A 22,310-nucleotide genomic window follows, 5' to 3' on the forward strand; every position below is an offset into this window, starting at 1 on the left:
CTCCCCATCAGAGAACAGGTTCATAGACTATGGGTGCTCCTGGATAAATCTTCGCTGCTAGAGGCCCAGTGACCTTAATGCCTTCTATCAGCTTCAGCCAGCAAGGCAGCTTTGGCTAGTAAGACAGTGAAAGTAGTTTCTGGATCAGGATAGCCTAACTACTGTCATCCATGTGCTGGTTATCTCTAGGCTGGATTACACAATGTGGTGCATTTGGGGCTGCCCTTGAAGCAGCGTCTGGCAAAAAATGCAGTGGCTTGACTGCTCATGGGGGCAGGACATAGCCAGCATGTTATGCCACATCCTGAGAATTAGCTTTGACGCCTACATCAGATTGGTACTTTCCCAAGGCTCAGGTTACAAGGAGTAGCAATTCCATAAGAGGGAAAGATATCCGTATTAATTATCAGATGACTCTCGGGGTCATGGGAGTAGATCACAGTCTGTTGGGAGTTCAATTGCCTAATATAAAGTACCCTTTGACTCATCTGTGTGACACATATTAAAATGATTCACTGCATTGATTGTACTAGTGTTTGGTTGTATCACATTCCAAGTCTACTTACAAATGGTGTTGCACCCATTGTTGCTCCCCTTATTGCTTAATTGTTTTTAAGTACTGAGCATATAAAAACAGAGAACACTGCTGATGGCTTTGACGAAAGGAAAACTCCTTAGAGAAAGAGAGTTGACCCTGACCAGGCAACCTAGAAAAAAATAAGGAGAAAGAGACAGCAAGAGAAGGATGGAGATTTGGCCACTTTTGATTGCTCTTCTGATTCTGCACTACCTGAAACAGCTCTGGTCACGCAGGCATTATCCTCCAGGACTTCTCCAGCTTCCTCTCATTGGAGCCATATGGAGGTTTGGATTCAAGATTGATGAAAATACTCTCATTCAGGTACTTATTGCTTAGTAATAACTCAGTCTGATGCCAGCAATTGTTTTATCTATTTCCCCCAACAATTGTGATATTTCAGCTTCAACGATGGCATGGGTTAAAATGGTAAATGCCATAAGCCTCCGTTGTCAGAAGCTGTAAGCAATACAAAAAATAGTAATAGTGTAAATAGTATTATTATTAATATTGAAAAGCACAAAACCATATAAAAGTTGAAAATGCGCATTAAAAACTACAAATCAAAAATATTTATTGTATGCTGTTAAACTGAGGAAGGAGGAGAGAACACCCTCAAAGGAAGAATGGTTTGTGAAAATCTTGGAATATGCAGAGATGGCAAAAATTGATAAAAGATACAAATTTAGAATCTTTTAAAGAAGATTAGAAAACATTTGCAGCCTATATAAAAAGTTATTTCCCATATGCAATGACCACAGCGGGGTTTAAAGTGTAAGAAAACAGCAGAATATATTAAGAAACATGTTGGAGAGGATGAAATTAGATAAGATGGAACTTTAAAATGCAATTGTATGTAATTCGAGTTATAAACATTGATATTGGGTGAGTGGGAAATCACTTGTTTTGTTGAATTGGAATATAGTGGTACCTCGGGTTAATACGTAATTCGTTCCGGAGGTCCATTCTTAACCTGAAACAGTTCTTAACCTGAAGCACCACTTTAGCTAATGGGGCCTGCTGCTGCTGCCGTGCCGCCAGAGCACGATTTCTGTTCTCATCCTGAAGCCAAGTTCTTCATCCGAGGTACTATTTCTAGGTTAGCAGAGTCTGTAACCTGAAGCGTATGTAACCTGAAGCATATGTAACTCGAGGTACCACTGTATAATTGTTGAGTAACAAATGTAACTTTCTATATGGAAAATTTATATGTTCCAATTCTTTGTTAATATTATTATTATTAACCACTCAATAACAGCCCCCCCCCCGCCACAAAAAAGAACCACATTTTAAAAGGGCATAGGATGTCAATGAAATCAACCAAAGGCCTAGTTAAAAAGGAAGGTTTTGCCAGGTGAACTCCCTGGCGAGAGAATTCCACAGATGGGGAGTCACTGCAGAGCAGGTCCATTCTTGTGTTGCCACCCTCTGGACCTCTTATGGAGGAGGAACACAAGGAAGGGCCTCAGAAGATGATTTCAGGGTCTGGGTAAGATCATATCGAAAGAGGCGGTCCTTGAGGTATTGTGGTTCTGAGCCATTTAAGGCTTTCTAGGTCAAAACCAGCACTTTGAATTGGGTCCAGGAACTAATTGGTAGCTGGTGCAGCCGGACCAGGAGCGATGTAATATGCTCTTGTTCCAGTGAGCAACCTGGCCACTGAATTCTGCACTAGCTGAAGTTTCCGAACTGTCTTCAGAGGCAGCCCTATGTACAACACAGTGCAAGTAATCTTACCTTGAGGTTACCAAGGTTAACAAATGTAACTTTCTATATGAAAAAAGAATAAAATATTATTACAGAAAAAAGACAGACCACAGCATTCATTCACAGCAGCCTCTCAACAGGTACTAACCTCCATGCCCTATTCAATCTTTTTCACTCAAACCAGAAGCACTTATAAAAAACAAATTATAAACTAAAACACCAAAATCTTTTTAAAGGATCTCTACGGTAAACTAGGGTTGCCATTTTTTAGGAAATTGTTGAGCTTTTTCCATTGGGCTGCCATGCATCTGGGTGTTCCCTGACATTTTGCCGATTCCTGTCAGGACATGTCAGGAATTTTCCCTATGTATTGCAAGCCTACAGTAAGTGCTAATCTCCAGGTAATACTCCCCTTCTAACAGATGGAACGGCAACAAGTTCAATTGGCAATGAAGCAGGAGCACATCAGCCTTTCTCAGCAGTAGCTCACGTGTAACTAGAGAAGACAAGAGACAAACAGAACAGGCACCTTTCCATTGCCCCCTCCGCAAGCATTTACTCTTTGTCAGACCCTCCAGATGTTTTGGACTACAATGCCCATCTGCCCAACCACCGTGGTCAGGGATGGTGGGAGTTCTAGTTCAAAAGCATCTAGTGGGCTACAGTTTCCACATCCCTGCACACACAAAGATTGTGGCAAAATCATTTTCTGGCAATGACTTGTGAATCTTCTTGTCTGTCGCAGGAGGGCTGGTTACTATGAAGTGTCTCTGCTGCTCTGATCCTAGGCAGAGGCAACATGGCTCAGAGGGAGCAAAACAAATGGGTTGCAATTATGGGAGGGAGGGAGGGAGGAAGGAAGGGGAGGAGGAGGAGGAGGAAGGGAAAAGATGTTAGCAAATGAACTGCACATAGTGAGAAACTGCAGAGATGAGGGAGGATGACGTTCTCGTGTTAAGTTGAAATATCCAACTGTGTTTTTTGAACACTTCATTCCTCTCTTCTCTTTTGAACCAAATGGTAGCTGGGAAAGCAACATGGAAATATTTACACCATATGGTTAGGAAATCTACCCATTGTAGTACTGTCTGGATTCCAAGTAGTGAAAGAAGCGCTCATTGACCACTCTGAAGAATTAGATGAGCGACCAGAGACTCCTTTACTTAGGACTCTGATAAAAGGAAAGGGTAAGTAGTGAAGAATAAAAATTTCTACTTGTATTTTCTGAAGATGAAACATTTAAAGGGCTGTCCAGAAAAACAGAACAAAGGTTCTCTATTACTGCTGCACGCAATGGGAAATGCATTACCTAGGAGCTACGACCTAGGGGTTGAGGTCATTCAGAGTGGCTAGTCCTCATGCTATCAAATGACACATTCATTTGGGTGCATGAAAACCTGGCTTCAGCACGTGTGAAGATTTGATTGATTATGACATCTCTAAGAAACACAATACACTGCTTCTCTCAACAAGCTCTTCCAACATGATTTGGGCATGGACTCATGTGGCAAATATAACATGTGAACTTTGCAATCACATAGTTACTATCATCATTATAAATTATGAATTGCTTCTTGCATTTTTGTCTCAAGGCAACATACAGAGATATAAAAACAGTTTAAACTATGAATAATCATAGTTTAGAGGTCCCGGGGCCTAAGTAAGTCAGATTATCCTCCACCAGGGCCACCATGTGAGTTACTGTGGGGCTGGCCTGCCCAATAATTCCTTTCACTAACTCCACAGTTTATTACTGGTGCTAAGGGCTCCCCCAGAAAACGTTTTTTTAAATAATAATAATAATAATAATAATATATTTATTGTCATTGCCCCCTCTCGGGGACCACGAAATTACTTGCACATTCATAATGATTTGTGCTCATCGTACTTTCAAGGTGGTTATATCCAATTCCATTGTCAATACTATTTATGCCTGCAAAGATTTTGAGGTGATCATACAGTTTCATTTCCATTCTATCACATCCTTTAAAGGTAAAGGTACCCCTGCTCGTACGGGCCAGTCGTGTCCGACTCTGGGGTTGCACGCCCATCTCGCTTAAGAGGCCGGGGGGGCAGTGGTGTCCGGAGACACTTCCAGGTCACGTGGCCAGCGTGATGAAGCTGCTCTGGCGAGTCTGAACCAGCGCACCACACGGAAACGCTTTTTACCTTCCCGCTATAAAGCAGTACCTATTTATCTACTTGCACTTAAGGGTGCTTTCGAACTGCTAAGTGGGCAGGAGATGGGACCGAACGACGGGAGCTCACCCCGCTGCGGGGATTCAAACTGCCGACCATGCGATCGGCAAGTCCTAGGCACTGAGGTTTTACCCACAGCGCCTCCCGCGTCCCTATCACATCCTTTAACTTTCTGCTAAAAACTACAAATGCACAAACTTATCTTTGTCCCACTTTTGATGTAATATAGATCGTTTCCCCAGACAGAAATAATGCAGTAGTGTTCAGGCAGGGTTGCAGAAGAATTAACAAAGCAGAATATATCCACCATTGATGCATTATGTCTTGTCAAAAATATGGTGCAGAATTCACCCTCAGTAAAAAACCCCAAACCTGTCTAGTTGGACCAGTAGAAGTAGTAACTGGTTGACACCACACATTATATCCTTAAAAACAGTGTCGAAAAATTGGCTGAATTGGGTTTGTTTGGTTTTCCATACTTTTTATTGAAACTTTTCAGCAACACTAAACAAACAAACAAACAAACAAAAGTAAAAGAGAGAAAGAAATGCCAAGCCCTGTCTCAAAGGTAGATCTTAACTCTTGTCTCACACAGAAGAGAGTGGACCCTCCCAGCTCTCACCTGGGTGCTTCCCTTTCTTCCCCCAGTCTCCCTCCCTGGGAGATCTTTCCTTCTCTGCCTCTCACACAGGGTCTTTCACCAGCCAGATATCACCTTGAAGTGTGTACCCTATAGTCTTCCTCCATTCCAGTATGGTGACTTTAACTCCCCCAAAATTCCAACCATTTCTCCATGTTTTTTTTTAAAAAACAAATCCTTCATTTCTATTTAAACAGGAATCTCTGCACTGTAGTCATATACAATATTAAAAAATAATCCATAGTTAATTACTTGTTGTATATTTATTATTTTACACCCAGTTTTATACCATACTGATGTCTTAATAACAACTCACTCTCCACCTTAACAGTCTGCCTTGAAAACCTGCATCTGTCTCCTTAATAGAGGAGCATATTCGTTCCCACAATCAGAGAGGTAAATTTCACTTTGCAGTTGGCATTAACACCAAAGGGGCGAAGAAGTTAAAAGTAATATAAAATGAGAATTCTTAACCATCGGAACAACCTTAGCAGTTTAGAATATTTCTTAGTTGCACATAATAAAAACATTATTTTTATTTTGTTTTCTTCCTGTTAATAATTGCCTCTTTTTGTGCCAGCAGATAGCTTGCTTTCCAAGTGAAAGTTCAATTGGTAGATTTATATCCTGGCTATCATTAATCACCACATAATCATCTCTGTCAGTGGAGTGTCAGCAGTAGACATTTAGTCAGCCATCTTTCTTCATGGAAGTCCCTTAACTGAATTGGGTTTGTTATTTGAATTTACTGTTAGTATTTAACATTCTGAGAAAACTCAGGTGATACCTGCAAGTTCACTATTTGTTGCAGAAATCACCACTGTTTACATAAACACAACTCCCTTCTTAGCTTTGCTAGGAATAATTGGTGAATCAAAGCATCTATTTTGCTGATAAATGCTTGCTTACAAAAAGCTAAATGTTGACACTGTACAGCAGGGCTTTCAGTAGACTGATGATATGCTCTGGTGTGGTCTGTTGCTCTGGCTGAGAAACTGACTCACCAGGTTAGGGTGGCCAGAATCAAGTTAAGTCCTTTATCCTTCTACAACACCTGTCATCCATTTGTCTCCCAAATGAGAAGTGAAATTTGATCGTGACGGCCTTCCATGGAAAAATCTAAACTTGTCGACATCACACTGTATCCGATACCAGTTTTCTCTTCAAAAATCAAAATGGTAGAGCTGTCGAGAAATCTCACTTTTTGCTGATACTGTAAAGTGCACATGCGTGTGACGTCATTCTGAGCATCTGCGCATGTGCGAGCGGCGAAACCCTGAAGTAACCTGTTCTGTTACTTCCGGGTCGCCATGGGAGGCAACCTGAAAAGATTTAACCCGAAGCGACTTTAACCCGAGGTATGATTGTTGTTTTTTCTCACTGATTTTCCATAGGTATTGGATTATCAAATGGTCACACCTGGAGGCAACAGAGACACTTTGTTGTAGTCACTCTGCAGAAGCTGTGGCGGGAAAAGAAAGGCATGGAGCAGCAAGTAGCAGAGGAGGCCCATCAGCTCGTGGAGGTTTTTGCACGTTCAAAGGGTATGTGATGCTAAGTGATGGTGCTGAGCTGGCATATGGAGATATATTTGTGTTCTACCTCTGTCCATTTTAGAAAGGAATGTGATATGTTTTTATTGGTTCCTAATGGAGATCCCAGCAGTTTCTCTTGGCCACCATGAAACCCCACTCTCAGTATGAACTGGACCAGCTGAGCTAACATTAGTATAACTTTATTTTGCAGGACAGCCACTTGACCCCTCCATGCCCATCGCTACTTCAGTCTCCAACGTGATATGTGCTGTGGCTTTTGGGCACCGGTTTGCTCTTGAAGATGAAAGGCTCCAGAAGCTGATAGAAGCCATAGATTTTCCCCTACAATTTGCATGTAGCTTTGGTTATGCTGTGAGTAGTTATTTCCATTCCTGCCAAACAGGTCTCCCAAGGGCTTTAATAACCACAAATCAGTATTCTGAGAAGTGAGATCAGGTTTAAATTGATCTGAGATAAGGGCTATCTCACAGCCTGATCCATTGCTCATGATTATCATTGAGATAAAAAAACACGCACAAAACAGCAACAAAAGAAGACTTTGTCCACCACAGGAGACTCTTTGGAGGGAAGATGGGACAAAAATGGAACAATGACCTTCAGAACAGGTCATCGAGAGCCCACCAAGGGGAAGAGAGGTGAACAAAATAATCTTCTCGAGAAGGGAATTACATAGTTTTGTTGCCATCATGAAAAACTAAATGTGTCTACTCTATATCCACCTAGCAGTGGCAATCATGATGGCGTCCATGGTGAGGCCCCTGCAGCCACCACTTGGCTGGAATTTTTTTTTAATGAAAGAGAGACCAGCAACTCAAGCACTATCGCTATTGCTGAGGAAAGGAGCCCCCTTCTGTATGATCACTTAAACCCTTTCCTCAAATTTAAGTTCAGTTCTCCACATTTCTACATCCATTCCTAATCTGTAAAAAAAAAAAAGGTACTCATGAAACTTACTTGAATTTCCCCCCATCCCTATTCTCCACCCACCCCCACCTGCCACAAAAGGGCACTAACTTGTTCCAGGAGAGGTCCTGTGATTGTGCCCAGTTTTAGAATTATGCCTGGGAGCTGGAAAAATATTTTGAGCCATAGTTTTCTTTCACATTTTCAGCTAGGGATAAATCAGAGAATCCAATCATTGTGGGATTCCAGAGAAGCTATAGACACCTTCCTTCTTCTTAGTGAGACTCAAACTAATATGCTGGCCCTGAAGAAGAATGCAGATCATGTTTTTTAAAGTGCTAATCCAAAGCACAAACGGTGTGACCAAGCTTCCTCATGGTAATGGCAGCATTTCTGCTATCTTTCCTTTAGCTTTGTGAAATGCTCCCATGGCTCATGAAACATCTCCCAGGGCCCCACAAGAAGGTTTTCTCTTGCGTGGAGATGGTGCGTTCATTTGCAAAGGAGGAGATAGAGAAGCATAAGGAGAATCAGTCTCTGTATGAGCCACAGGATTTCATTGATTTCTATCTACTTCAGATGGAAAAAGTAAGTATCTACTTGAAACCGAATGCTGCTCATCCAAGGAATCATTATATTCCATGTTATGAGTGAACAGGGAGAGGAGCTGAGGGAAGTCTGGGGGTGGGAGGGCTGGTTTTCTTTTTGGGGAGGGGAAAATAGGGGGGGAATGAGGATGATATGTTTTTGATGAATTGTTATGTTGAAATCTTTAATAAAAAATTAAAAAATAAAAATAAGTGAATACTAATCTCTTGCCAGGACACCAATATCTCTCTCCCCCCCATTCCCTCATAATCATTTTAATTGCTAAAGTGAGTTGACATCCTTCCATAGGCATCTACTAAAATAGCTAGGAAAGGATAGATATTGTCATGTACAAATGTGAATGCAAATGAGTATCTGCTTCAAAACTGTAGGCAGCTCATTCAAGGAATCATTATATTCCCTGTTATATGTAATCCCTTGCCTGGAAACCAGTACAGTGGTACCTTGGTTTCCCAACTTAATCCGTTCCAGAAGTCTGTTCCAAAATCAAAGTGTTCCAAAACTGAGGCATGCTTTCCCATAGAAAGTAATGGAAAATGAATTAATCCATTCCAGTCTTTTATAAACAACCTCTAAAACAGCAATTTAACGTGAATTTTACTATCTAATGAGGCCATTGATTAATAAAATGAATGCAGTAATCACTGTACTGTACTATAAAATAAACAAAACAGTATTGTGGAAGATAAAAATTAAAATTAAAATTCTTTCTTACCTGCGCTGATGATAGTCATTGTTTGGATGGTGGGTTTTTATCCATTTCCGTAGTCACACAATCAATCAATCAATCATAAAATGAAGAACAAGCTAAAGTCACAAAAATGAAAAGGCCACACAAACAAAAACGTTAAAAAAGCAAAAATAAAAGCACTAAATATAAGCTCCAAATATCACCTCAGAACACCTCAATCAGAAATGGAAGGCTTTGATTACAATGGGGAGGGGGCACAAATTAGCAGCGCAACAGTGAAAATGGAAGCTCAGGAGCACATTCAGCTTCCGAAGCAAAGTTCACAAACCGAAACATTGACTTCCAGGTTTGCAGCATTCAAGTTCCAAGTTGTTCAGGAACTAAGCTGTTCGAAAACCGAGGTACCACTGTGTCTTTTTTCCCCGAATCTCAGTTGAAAATCGCATTGAGTTTCCTCCAAATATTTCTCATAGTCAATTTAGTTGCTCATCCATCCATAAGCATCTACAGAAATGTCTAGGAAATGTGAGTGTAAAGGAGTGGAAACTTTAGTGTATTGTGGGGTCTTGCTTTGGAGCATTTTTTGGATTGATGTTTATCTGACATTCAAATGTGGACTGAGAAAACAGAAAATCCAAAACAAAATATTCTTAAACTAAACTATGACTTCAAATCCCTTCTCATCCATCTTCATATACTAGAAAGGACAAAATATATTTTCATCTTTCCCTCTTTGAACAATGCTTATTATGGTGACAAAAGAATGGTTAAATATGTTTAGTGGGAAGTGCCATATTTCACCACATAATTGTCACATTTTTATGCCAATTATTCTTTTCAAAAAAGGGAGTTGTGACAATTATGTGGTGAAAAACTAAGGCATGACCCTTATGCGAGGAAATAGTTTTTATTAACAAACATACTTATGGTAACATTGCTTATTACTTGTTACTAACTGTTTTTGGTGTTATTAGGATGCACAGAATACTTGTGAATAGGTAAAGGCACTAGCAGCTACCGCTGTAAATACAGGAAAGTGTGTGTGGGTTTCTTTTCATAACCAGCTATGAAGCACAGGGCCAGTCCACCCATGAGGCAGGCTGTGACAGCTGCCTTGGGCAGTGGAATGCCAACAGGAGGCATCTCTGGGGGTGTGCTGCCTAGCCAGCTGCTAGTGGAGAAGCAAAGGGGGCAGCTTCTGGCAAGATTTCACCAAAATCTTTCAAGATCTCACCGAGCCCCCTGTTGTTGCAACTTTGTGGACACTATTGTGCAACCCAGGTAAAGCAGGCAGCAGCAACAACAGGATTTCTTCTTCATCTTTGGTGATCACTCGTAGCCAAGATTGTCTTCCATAAACACGGTTTTAACAATGAGTCCTCAAGTCACTGTGGAGGCCAATTCTGGATTCACACGTCCTTCCACAGTGGAGACATTGGTTTCCAGAAGGGAGATGATCCTGGTGTGGATTTGCCAAGCATGCCTTCCTCTTAGCAGGTTTCTCCCTTGTGTCCTGAGTTTGAGTATCTTCAAAGCCCACGACACCTTTGGTAAAGGCTGTTCTCCAACTGGAGTGCTCACAGGCAAGTGTTTCCTAATTGTTGGTGTTAATGCTACATTTAAAAAAAAATTGCCTTAAGACAGTCTTTAAACCTCTTTTGTTGACCACCAGCATTACACTTTCCATTTTTAGTTTGGAATAAAGTAGTTGCTTTGGAAAACGATCATCAGGCATCCGCACAACATGACCAGTCCAATGAAGTTGATGTTGAATAATCATTGGTTCAACACTGGTGATCTTCAGCCTGCTCAGATTAAATGGCTTTCCATCTGTTTAATATATGATATCTACTCTGGTGGGGAGTTTCCCTTCAACAAAGTGTAGGATCATGGCAATGAAAATAATGAATAGTGTTGGGGCAATAACACAACCCTGTTTAACACCTGATCCCGCTGTGAATGGTTCACTCTGAGAGCCATTGTTATCCTTGATTGTGGCTGTCATATTATCATGGAGGAGCCAAATGGCCAAATGTTGTTCACAAATTTATCTGGGCAGCCAATCTTCAGAAGGACAGTCCATCTCTAACTTGTTTTTGCAGAATTTGTGAGAGGACCTCAGCAGCTATGGGGGAGGTGCGGTTAAGGAGATGTTGATAATGTTCTTTCCAGTGCAGTAGCTTCTTTATCTTTTAGAATTGTGGTACTGTCTGCTGAGCATAGAGGGCATATGCCATGATTTATTGGCCCATACATGGTCTTTGTGGCTTTAAAGAAATTCTGTGCATCATGAGTGTCAGCTAAGCGCTGGATCTCTTGAGCTTTTTTTAATCCACCAGGTGTTTTTTAGTTCTCTGGTTCTTCTTTGAACCTCAGCCTTAGCGTTGGCATAGGTTTTTTTTCTTAGTGGCACAGTTTCTGTCTCTTTGTCAGATCTGAAAGGCCTTCCTTTTCTTGTCAATCATGTGTTCAATCTCACTGTCTTTCTCATCAAACCAGTCCTCGTGTTTCTTGGTTTGCTATCCGATACTTTGTTCACAGGCTGCAATAATGGATGTTTTTAGCTTGGTCCAGTGTTCCTCGATGTTATCAGGGAATTCTGAAAGCAGATGGTCCTTAAGAGTTGTTTGGAAGCAGATTCAAAAATTTGGGGAAGTGGCAGGATTTAAATTAAACAGGAATAAAACAAAACTACCAGTTAAAAACTTGAAGGAAGAAGAAAAAATGGAATTGGAGCAAAACACTGAGATAGATGTCCATAAAAAGGTTAAATATTTAGGGATATGGCTAACATCAAGAAATATAGACTTATGCAAAGAAAATTATGAAAAAAATTGGCTTGAGATAAAAAGAAATTTAGAAATATGGAGTAGAATGAATCTCTCACTGTTAGGAAAAAGAGTGGTGGTTAAAATGAATGTGCTGCCAAAAATGCTATTCCCCTTCCAATCAGTCCCAGTAATTGTGAAAGATGAATGTTTTAAAAAATGGCAGAAGGAAATTTCTAAGTTTATGGGGGGGGGGGCAAAAGGCCAAGGATAAAATATAAGATACTTACAGACATAAAAGATAGAGGCGGTTTTGCCCTCCCAGACCTTAAATTGTATTATGAAGCTGCATGCCTGGTATGGATTAAGGACTGGATGAAGTTGGAAAAGCAAGAAGCATTAGAATTGGAAGGACATGACAATAGATTTGGCTGGCACACATACTTATGGTATGGGAAGAGGAAGGTTCATAAAAGTTTCTAAAACTATATAATTAGGAAATCATGAATGAGAGTATGGGAGAGATATAAAGATTTGTTAGAACAGAAGACCCCTTGGTGGCTTTCACAACATGAAGCTTTACTGCTCAAACCACTTGGAAAGAAAGGAAAGTGCTTTACGTATGTTGATTTGCTAAAGCATCAAGAAGGAAAATGGAAACTAAGAGATTATGAGGAAATAGAAGACCACTTTCAGAGTTGGCTACACTATTGGCAACTACATGAAATATACAAAGAAGACAATAAGAAAGGATTTAGCTATACAACATCAAGATTCCAAAAGGAAGTTGTAGAAGGGAAGGTGAAGCTGGTGAAAGGTGCATATAGCATTCTGCTACAATGGGAAACAAAAAATGAAGAGGTGAAATCAGTTATGATTAAATGGACACAAGATATAGAACACAAAATAATGCTTGAAGTTTGGGAAAGATTGTGGAAAACTGATTCAAAATATACAGATTGCTCTTTGCTGAAAGAAAATTACATGAAAATGATGTATAGATGATATGTAACACGAGTGCAGATAGGAAGAATGTATAAAACTAGTTCAAATATGTGTTGGAAATGTAAGCAAAAAGAAGGGACTTTTTACCATATGTAGTGGGATTGTAGCAAAATTTTAAAAATTCTGGGAAATGATATACAATGAGTTGAAGAAAATGTTCCAATTAACATTTATAAAAAAGCCTGAAGCATTTTTGTTAGGAATTGTAGGAAAAGACCTGCCAAGGAAATTGAAAAACATCTTCATGTATGGGACAACAGCGGCAAGAGTCTTAATAGCACAAGGATGGAAGAATGAAGAAATCCTGACCAAAGAACTGTGGCAAAAGAAACTGATGGATTACGCAGAACTGGTGAAATTGACATACAAACTATATGATAAGGACAGCTGTGATTTTAAAGAAGAATGGGAACCCTTTACAAAGTACTTAAAGAAATAAGAAAATGAACTGGACTCCTTGGCAGGTTTTGAAGAAGCATTCACAACCCTTTTATTGGTAATATATAGATAGATAAATTAAGGATATCTACAATTTTATAACATGCAGAGATATTATGTGCTGAAAAACCAGAGAGAGGAGCTGAGGGAAGTCAGGGTGGGTGGGGGGTGGGTTTTTTCGTTTTGGGGAGGGGGGAGGGAAAATGGGGGGGGGGAATAAGGATGATGTATTTTTGATAAAATGTTATGTTGAAATTCCTAATAAAAATATTTTTTAAAAAGAGAGTTGTTTGGAAGCAATCCTGGTTAATGGGATCTTGAAGGGCTTGAGTGTTCATTTTGCACCTTGGTTTCCTTTTTGAAGCCTGTGTTGAGGTATAATCTTGATAGCCATCGTGGAACGTCGGTGATCTGTCCAGCATTTGTTGGCACTCGTCATAGCTCTGGTAAGGAGCACATAATGGAAATCTTTAGCACAGACAATAACATAGTCTAAGAGTGGACCGAGGATGCCTCCATGAAGTTTTAAATTTATTTTTCTGTCAAACGAGTGTGTTGGTAATAGTAGCCTGTTGGTTTTTGGTGAGTTTACCAGAAGTCTGGTAGGGACTTCTGACAGGAGCTTTACAAAGATTGTTTTTGATAGCGAAGCCTACCTCATGTATTTGACATTCTTGTTCAGATAGACCTTTCCAGAAGAATGTGTAGCCTCCTTTTTCTTCCTTCAGTTGTCCCTTGCCTGCTCTTTGAGTCTCTTGAAGCACTGCAGTATTGATGTTAAAACGTCAAATCTCTCTTGCAATGATGGCAGTTCTGTGTTCAGGATGCTCATTATCTGTGTTATATCTGTCCATATATTCCATGTTCCAAAGTTCAATTGTCTTTTACCACCGCTGGGTGGTGACCCCACTGGGCGTGGTAATCCAGTCAGGGAAAAAGAGAGGCAGACTTTGTATAGGGCACCTTTTCTAGCCCCTCCCCCATTTTGGAGTGAGCAGAGTAGATCCTAAAAAGGGCTGCTCAGTCATGTATACAGCTGCCAAGCTGCTCAACTGCCTTGTTCCTTGAGTCAGAATGAATGAATCTGTATCCACCGCCCATGTGCTGTTTCATGACTAAGGGCTTCCAGATTTCACAATCCTGCCCCTGTAACCATATGCTGATCACCATGGAACTTTGGGTGTTTGGGTTTGGGATGGGTTTTTTGGAAGACGCCTGTACATGAATTTGTTTTATGTCTGTAGATCAGTGCACACTAACCAATGAACAGTCTTTGCAGTAAAGCTCTGTTCTGATGGCATGAGTTGTCATGGCTACCGGTAAATTCCGTTGTAACATACCACTTCTTATCACCCGCCTGTTCTGCCGTTGATGACTTCTTGGATCATTCTTTGTCTAGCTCCTCCCCTTTGACCTTACTGCCTTGGGTGACCCTGCTGGGAGTACGAGATTCCCAATGGCTTCACTCACAAGGGTCATAGGAATGTGCAAGCCCACTCACCACGAAAAGGTGATGATCCAGCGAGTGAGGGCAGCAACAGTAAGGGGGGGTGGCAGCAGCTTCCCATTTCACCTTAGGCACTATAAGAGGACACCCCACCTCTCATGAAGCATGTGTGGGTGGTATGGTAATAAGTGGGGGAAAGAAGATAAAGTGCTGAAGGACAGAATGTAATGCATGTAAATGACATGTCACTTTCCCCATTTTCAACACCAGAGCAGGAATGACCCAGAGTCCACCTACGATGAAGAAAACTTGGCCCAGTGCATTTTTGACCTCTTTTTAGGAGGGTCGGACACAACTAGGTGTTCTCTGAAATGGGCACTTCTCCTCCTGGCAAGTCATCCAGATATCCAAGGTGAGGGAGAAGAGCCAGGGCTTCTCTTGACCACTAGGGTGGAGCATAGTTCTTTAAAGGTTTCATATTGGAAAGAGTTAAGAGTTTATGATGTAAATCATGGAAGGTAAACGATATTGAAATAAACTAAATGTTTTTGACTTTCATGTCTGGAAATATATTTTTCCCACCAACATTTTCCTACATAGTTTCTAGAACCTATAATTAACAGAAGGAAAAAAGTAAAATGCCCAGAAAGTTGGGACTGGGGGGAAATCATGGGCCTTGCCCTAAATTCACTGAATGAGCAGAATAGTCAAGTAACAGAATAAAATGTCTCTAGGAAGTTGATGGTTGGAGATGAGCTTAATGGCAATGCTCTGTCATTTGTCATTAGGAAGACTACAATAATAGGGTTGGAAGGGACCCTAAGGGTCTTCTAATACAACCCCCTGCAATGCAGGAATCAACACATTCCCCCCTCCAGTTTGATACCATACCCCAACCTGTTTTGTTTTGCAAATCTGCTAGCAGTTTCTTTATGCAGCAAATGTACAAAAATGCCCCTGCTGTGAAATAAGTAACTGAGCCTCATTCCTGCCTCTCCATGCTCCATTATATGAGGGATGCGGGTGGCACTTTGATCTAAAGCACTGAGCCTCTAGGGATTGCTGATTAGAAGGTTGGCAGTTCGAATCCATAAGACAGGTCAGCTCCTGTTGCTCTGTTCCAGCTTCTGCCAACGTAGCAGATCGAAAGCATGCCAGTGTAAGTAAACAGGAAATATTGAGGGCTGGGGGTGGAGAATGAATATATGACAGTCTTTGACAGTCTTTGACCCCAGCCCTTCAGCAAATCCATACAGTTCTGGCAACCAGAAACTACTGAGATGAGCTTCACTTTCAACCTTTTCTTACCTGGGATCTAAGCGGGGATGGACCATATAGACTGACTTAAACTCTTTGGAGGGCGAGGTGGGCTTTGAATGCAAGAACCTGGGACTCATTCACAGAGATTTATGGAATATGTTCAAGGGAAATAAATGTCCAACTGAAATAAAATGCAGTATTAACAATAAACCTTCTGTTTCCATCATTCTCTTCAGATAAAATGCACAAGGAAATAGAAGATGTCATAGGTTCTGCTCACTCAATCTGCTATCAAGATAAGAAGAAACTGCCCTACACCAATGCTGTGATTCATGAAATGCAGCGCTTTAAATATGTCAGTTTTTTGGGGTTCCCTAGGCAATGTACAAAGGATTTCAAGCTGCGTGGTTTTCTCATTCCCAAGGTATAACAGTATGATACAGCTGCACTCCTATAGCCCAAGAACAAAGAGCAGCAAAAGGTTTCATATTGAGAGATGCAGCCAGTCGTACAGGAACTTCCTGTCTAGTCAAAAATCTGAAGGGCAAGTGCCATTCCATGGGGCAATTGTGGCAGGGGAGAAGCATGTAGTGGCCAGAGGTCTCAGCCTGCTTGTGAGCTTTCATTTTAAAAGAGGTGGGGGTAGTCCTCTTGTGTTCCTGCCTGTACAGAAAGTTTTTACAGTGATGAATACAAAGCCACCCAACAAAATAATAATAATAATAATAATAATAATAATAATAATAATAATACTTAATAATTCAGATCAGTCTCTGCAATGATTAGTCTTGGGATAGTGTGGGACAACAAAAAAAAAAAGTATTGATATGAATGCATTCCAAGTCACTTGTTTCTTATTTGCAGGGGGCTATGATTATTACCGATTTGCGGTCTGTTCTTCTTGATCCAACACGATGGGAGACACCTGCAGAGTTCAACCCAAATCATTTTTTGGACAAGGATGGACAATTCGTGAACAGAGAAGAATATCTGCCATTTGGTGCAGGTAAATGCAGAAGACCAAGCTATGTTGTGATCTGTAGATGTGCTTACTGGTCTGCTTCCAGGAAATAACATCAGCTGCAGCACAGGAGGGAGTGGGCCGGAGCAGAAGGAGCACCTTTCTAGCTGGAGTGGCACTACTGGTCAGCAGAATGGGGCAAGGCACTGGCAAGCTAAGGGGATCTCTAGGTTGGTGGCTTGGGACCAGAGCCATAGCTAGGTGAACCTGCGCCCCTGACAAAACTGTCCAGATTGTGCTCCCTTGTTGTTGTTGTTGTTGTTGTTGTTCAGTCATTTAGTCGTGTCCGACTCTTCGTGACCCCATGGACCAGAGCACGCCTGGCACTTCTGTCTTCCACTGCCTCCCACAGTTTGGTCAAACTCATGCTGGTAGCTTCAAGAACACTATCCAACCATCTTGTCCTCTGTCATCCCCCTTCTCCTTGTGCCCTCAATCTTTCCCAACATCAGCGTCTTTTCCAGGGATTCTTCTCTTCTCATGAGGTGGCCAAAATATTGGAGCCTCAGCTTCAGGCTCTGTCCTTCCAGTGAGCACTCAGGGCTGATTTCCTTAAGTATGGATAGGTTTGTTCTTCTTGCAGTCCCTGGGACTCTCAAGAGTCTCCTCCTCCTAACTCAAAAGCATCAATTCTTCGGCAATCAGCCTTCTTTCTGGTCCAGCTTTCACTTCCATACATCACTACTGGGAAAACCATAGCTTTTACTATACAGACCTTTGTTGGCAAGGTGATGTCTCTATTTTTCAAGATGCTGTCTAGGTTTGTCATTGCTTTTCTCCCAAGAAGCATGCATCTTTTAATTTCGTGGCTGCTGTCACCATCTGCAGTGATCAGTGCGCTCCCTAGCCGCAGACAAATTAGCTCTTCTTTCCACCTCTCCTCCACCCCACCCCAACCCGTGCCATTCAATTCTTCACACACTTCACCTTGTATTGAATTCTTTCCCAGAAAATACAATATTTAATTTATTATGTCTTAATAAAAGGTTTCAGGAAAGCAAATGACATTTAAATGGCAGTTGACAGTTTTTTTAATGTAATTAAGTTGTAAAACAGTATACAGATAGGCCTAAATGAAATGTAGAAAAATATCATACTGATTTATTTCACAATGATAACTTTATATTATAATACTATATGATGTAAAATGGCATTGCTTTCACAGTATCTGTGTTATTTGGTTGATATAAATAAGAAAACTATTAACATTATTCACAATTCACGTTAGAAGTTCTTATTCAACTCTGGCTTCAAGTAGGAATCTCCTCAATGAAGTCTGATGTGATTAGAACTTTATTTTTCTAGCTTTAATCGAAGAAGACTCAGTAATAATTTCATCAAAGTCTCTTTTTGATGCTAGTTCATACTCGATGGACAGGATTGCTAGATTTGTTAGTCTGGTTTCACTCATACATGATCTTAAGTAGTTTTGCATGAGTTTTAACTTATTGAAACTATGTTCACAAGATGCTACACTTCCTGGCTTGGTGAGAAATATTCTCAGTGCTACAGTAATACCTCTGCGAACATCCGCCTTGAATAGCGTCCATTGCGGCAAATGTCCGCGGCAAACCCGGAAGTACCAGAATGGGTTACTTCCGGGTTTGCCGCTTGCACATGTGCAGAAGCGGTAAATCGTGCTTCATGCATGCACAGAAGTGCAAACAGCTGCACGCGTGTGCACAGACACTGCACTTTGCCCTGCATCCTTTCGGCTAGTGGCTGGGGCTCTGGAACGGATCCCGGCTGCAAAATGAGGCATGACTGTATTTTGATATGGGGATAAACATCTCTTAACACAGCAGAAACTGGTGTATAAGCTGCTGCTCACCAGGGAATTGAAATGGTGTTGTGTACCTTCCGTGGAGCCATACTAGGACCCAGGATCACAGTCTATTCGTCTGAAAGAAACTCTGGACAGTAGTCAGCTCAGAGAAGGTCAACTGTTGACATTAATGGACCTCACTTAGTCATAGTCCTTAATTTTAATGGTACTACTCTGAGTAAAGCTTAGTTGACTACCACCCTATTTTCAGCTCGAATTGTAAGCGTTGAACTCCCCCTTCCCTCTTTCTCTGTGCTATTCCACCTTGCAAAACAATATTTCAATTCACATCACATGAGGAAAAGCATAAACAGCTGGCATTGCCGTTTGCACTGTGCAATTCCATATAAATAGATTACAGTCAGAAACCAAACCTTTCCCTTTCTCAGAAAGGCTACTGGATTGCCGATGAGCCTCCCTGCTTGGAATGTTGCATTTCAGAGAGGAGATTATGGGGCTGATTTGTAAGTTAGCCAGTTTGAGCAAGGGCGTGTTTGTGCGTGTCCGCAGAAGTCACACACAGAAGCATAATAACTTAACAATTGATGCTCAAGGCAAAACTCCACTCTCTCCTCTCCACTCCCGCCTGTTTCTCCCCCCCCCCTTTCTTTTTGTCCCCCATCCAAGCACTCAGTCCACCCTTGAAGTGAACGCCCTGCCCTGCCTGGCTGCTACCCAAAGGTAACGATTCAGCCATGCGATTGGAGCATGCATTCTTCAGAAGTCGTGCAAAAACCAGGAAGTGAGAAAGGCAGAGGGGTGGGTGAAAAAGTGAGAAAGGTGGAGGGGAGAGAAGCACTCTTAAGCAGCCAGGGAGGCAAGCAACGTCCTGCTACTGGTGGCAGCATTTGCAGCAGCAGCAGGATCCCCTATGCCCGAGATTCCGAATGGTCCGTTCCAGCTGAGGTGGGAAAGCGAATGTGCTGTCTGACGGAGCCGCGTTGTGCTCCTTTCCCCTCCGTACGCGCTGTGGTGCAGGGCTGCGAGAAAGAGAAGGTGACATGTTTTTAGCCGATTCTGCGCCCCAGTTGGGACCCATATCACTACCCTCTAGCTACGGCCCTGCTTGGGACTCACGTACACGTACAACTATGGGGCCTCCATCACTTACCAGCTGGACCTCCCTGCATTTGCCACCCCTGCCCTGTCCCTGAGAGAGGCAGCACTGCCAGAAGCAGGATAGTGCTGTTCCCTGTCACACATCACCACTGCAAGCCACCCAACTTCTCTTCAGGCAGCAATGCTAGTTCCTACCAAGGTGAAGTAAACCTGGCAGGAGAGTTTCCTCCATGGTCTTAACCCCTTTCTGCATTGCTGATTTGGGCAATTGACCAAAGTTTTCCTTTCATTTTTTAAAATCAAGTTTTATTGAAAGTTTTATACGTGAGACAAAATAAAATCATGCTAATCTAAAAGGGAAAATAGAAAAAAAATAGGAAAGGAAGAAATGATCAAAAAGAAATAAAGGAAATTACAAGGTCCTCTATCAAAAATAAATCTTCACCCTTATTCTGCACACAGAAAAGTGAGCCCTCCCAGTTCTCACTGGGAGCTAGACCTTCTTACACTGGCTTCTAGCCCTGGGAGATGCTCTCTGCCCTGCCCCTCCCACAGGACCCTTCATCTTCAATCCATCCTCTTCCTGAATGTATCTTCCTTGATATGAGATTTTACAGAATAAAATATAAGTATAACAGGAAGAAAGGAAGGTTAGCACTGACCAGGCTAGAAAATTGACAGCAGCCTTGATGTTTTCCCTATCCTAACCATGTCTATTTTGCCAAAGTGTTATGCAGAATGCTTATAGCTACAAAGCAATGGACATGGGAAAGTAAATAATTGCTCACTTGCTGCCTTCCTCTTGTCTCCTCCTCAGGGGCTCGCATTTGTTTGGGAATGCAGATGGCAAAGATCGAAATATTCATCTTCCTGACCAGCCTGCTGAGGGCATTCAGTTTTCAGCTGCCAGAAGGAGTCAAAGAGCTCAATCAAAAGGCTATAATAGGGACTATAGCACATCCCCATCCTTATAAACTTTGTGCTGTTCCCCGCTGCAACACATAAGAAAATAGGAAAATACTAGGAGCTCCCTCCACTTCCTCCACTCGATGACCCCTTGGCCACTCCTGACACTTGAACCCCCTAGCATTTTCCCTTCCTTCCCTTCCCATCTCACTCCACTAAGGTCTCTTTTCACCTTCGCAGCTCCATTTCTGAAGCCACTTCTCTCCTTTTTTGCAGCTCTGCTTTGCATTCTTTTCCCCTTCACCCCATCTCCTTCTTTTCTTTAGGCCCTTTCATGCCCCTGCTTTCATCTTCATCCCTCTCCCAATGCCTCCTTACTCCCTCCTTTTTGACAACTTCCTTTGCATCCCCATTCTTACTCTTCCTCCCTTTTCTCCTTCCCTCCCCTTACTTTTCTCAAATGAAGAAGAAGAAGAAGAAGAGTTTGGATTTGATATCCCGCCTTTCACTCCCTTTAAGGAGTCTCAAAGCGGCTAACATTCTCCTTTCCCTTCCTCCCCCACAACAAACACTCTGTGAGGTGAGTGGGGCTGAGAGACTTCACAGAAGTGTGACTGGCCCAAGGTCACCCAGCAGCTGCATGTGGAGGAGCGGAGACTCAAACCCGGTTCCCCAGATTATGAGACTACCACTCTTAACCACTACACCACACTGGCTCTCCCTTACACACACATTCCCACACTTCCTCCTATCTCCCTCTTCTGCAGCCCCCTTTTAACACCTCCCCATGCTATGTTGTTGTATCTTTAAGATGAGTAGACTCCTAAGAGCAAGGCTATCAGCTTCTCCAGTTGAAGAATGTTAAGTTTCTTTTATGGATACTGTACATGTGTGCTTGTTAATAAAATATCTCAGCCCTTGAGATATTTGAAGGTGGCTCTCATATCTCCTCTCAGCCTCCTCTTCTCCAGGATAAGGATGGGCAGATATTTCTATCTTGGCCTGCAACCCTTTAAGCAGAAATGCTAGAAATTGACCCTGGAATTTTAATCATGCAAAGACTCTTTGCATATTTCCTCATGCCCTGCTCAGAATGAGTCTCTCATTTTGAAAGTATTCAGTTGGGTGGGTGAGAGGGAAGAGTGAATTTAGAGTATAAGCTGTCATGTCAGAACCCTCTCTTGGGCTCAAGGGAGAGAAACATATTGCACTCATGAATTTATATGTAAAAAATGCTTGTTGTTTAACTGTTGCCAGCCTGACAAGTAAAGATTTATTTTCAACTATATGTGTAAGACTTTTTTTAAAATCACAAATAGCTAAAAAAGGTTATGGGCTCAGTCATGGCCAGAAAATAGCAACTCAATCCCAGAAAATAGCAACTCAGCACAGTAAAAGATATTTTTTGCAGATTTACCCCTTGATCCATGTCTGTTGAACTTCCTGGCACAACTTAGTCTCAAAGTTTAGTTCATTAAATTTTACTCTTTTTTTTTTACAGTTCATTAAATGTTTACTCCCGCCCCCCCAGGGGACTTTCATTGGTGATATTTTCCAATTCAAAATTATGAATATGTGGCTTGTTTCCACTTTACACCTGTGAATTTTCACTTACAACACCTTCACTTGATAAGCCTTTCGTTAGTAAGCCAAACGTTCCCTGCTCTCGAAGACTGGGAAGTCAAAAAAACTGCATGCC

At 41.7% G+C, this 22,310-nt stretch overlaps 1 protein-coding gene and 1 pseudogene across 2 annotated transcripts in view; one reads left to right on the forward strand and one right to left on the reverse strand.

The window, feature by feature from the left end:
- Window positions 1-22,310, reverse strand: part of LOC309370626 (cytochrome P450 2D28-like) — a 293,948-nt pseudogene that overhangs the window by 186,865 nt on the left and 84,773 nt on the right. The window lies entirely within an intron of this gene.
- Window positions 673-20,715, forward strand: LOC309369833 (cytochrome P450 2J5-like). The gene is made up of 9 exons (XM_081911184.1): window positions 673-901; window positions 3,309-3,471; window positions 6,518-6,667; window positions 6,870-7,030; window positions 7,994-8,170; window positions 14,811-14,952; window positions 16,037-16,224; window positions 16,665-16,806; window positions 20,523-20,715. The coding sequence occupies exons 1-9, from the start codon at window positions 746-748 to the stop codon at window positions 20,708-20,710; spliced, it is 1,467 nt and encodes a 488-aa protein (XP_081767310.1). The 5' UTR covers window positions 673-745; the 3' UTR covers window positions 20,711-20,715.

Source organism: Podarcis melisellensis (assembly GCF_964234715.1).
Source record: "Podarcis melisellensis genome assembly, chromosome: 5".
NCBI lineage: Eukaryota > Metazoa > Chordata > Lepidosauria > Squamata > Lacertidae > Podarcis > Podarcis melisellensis.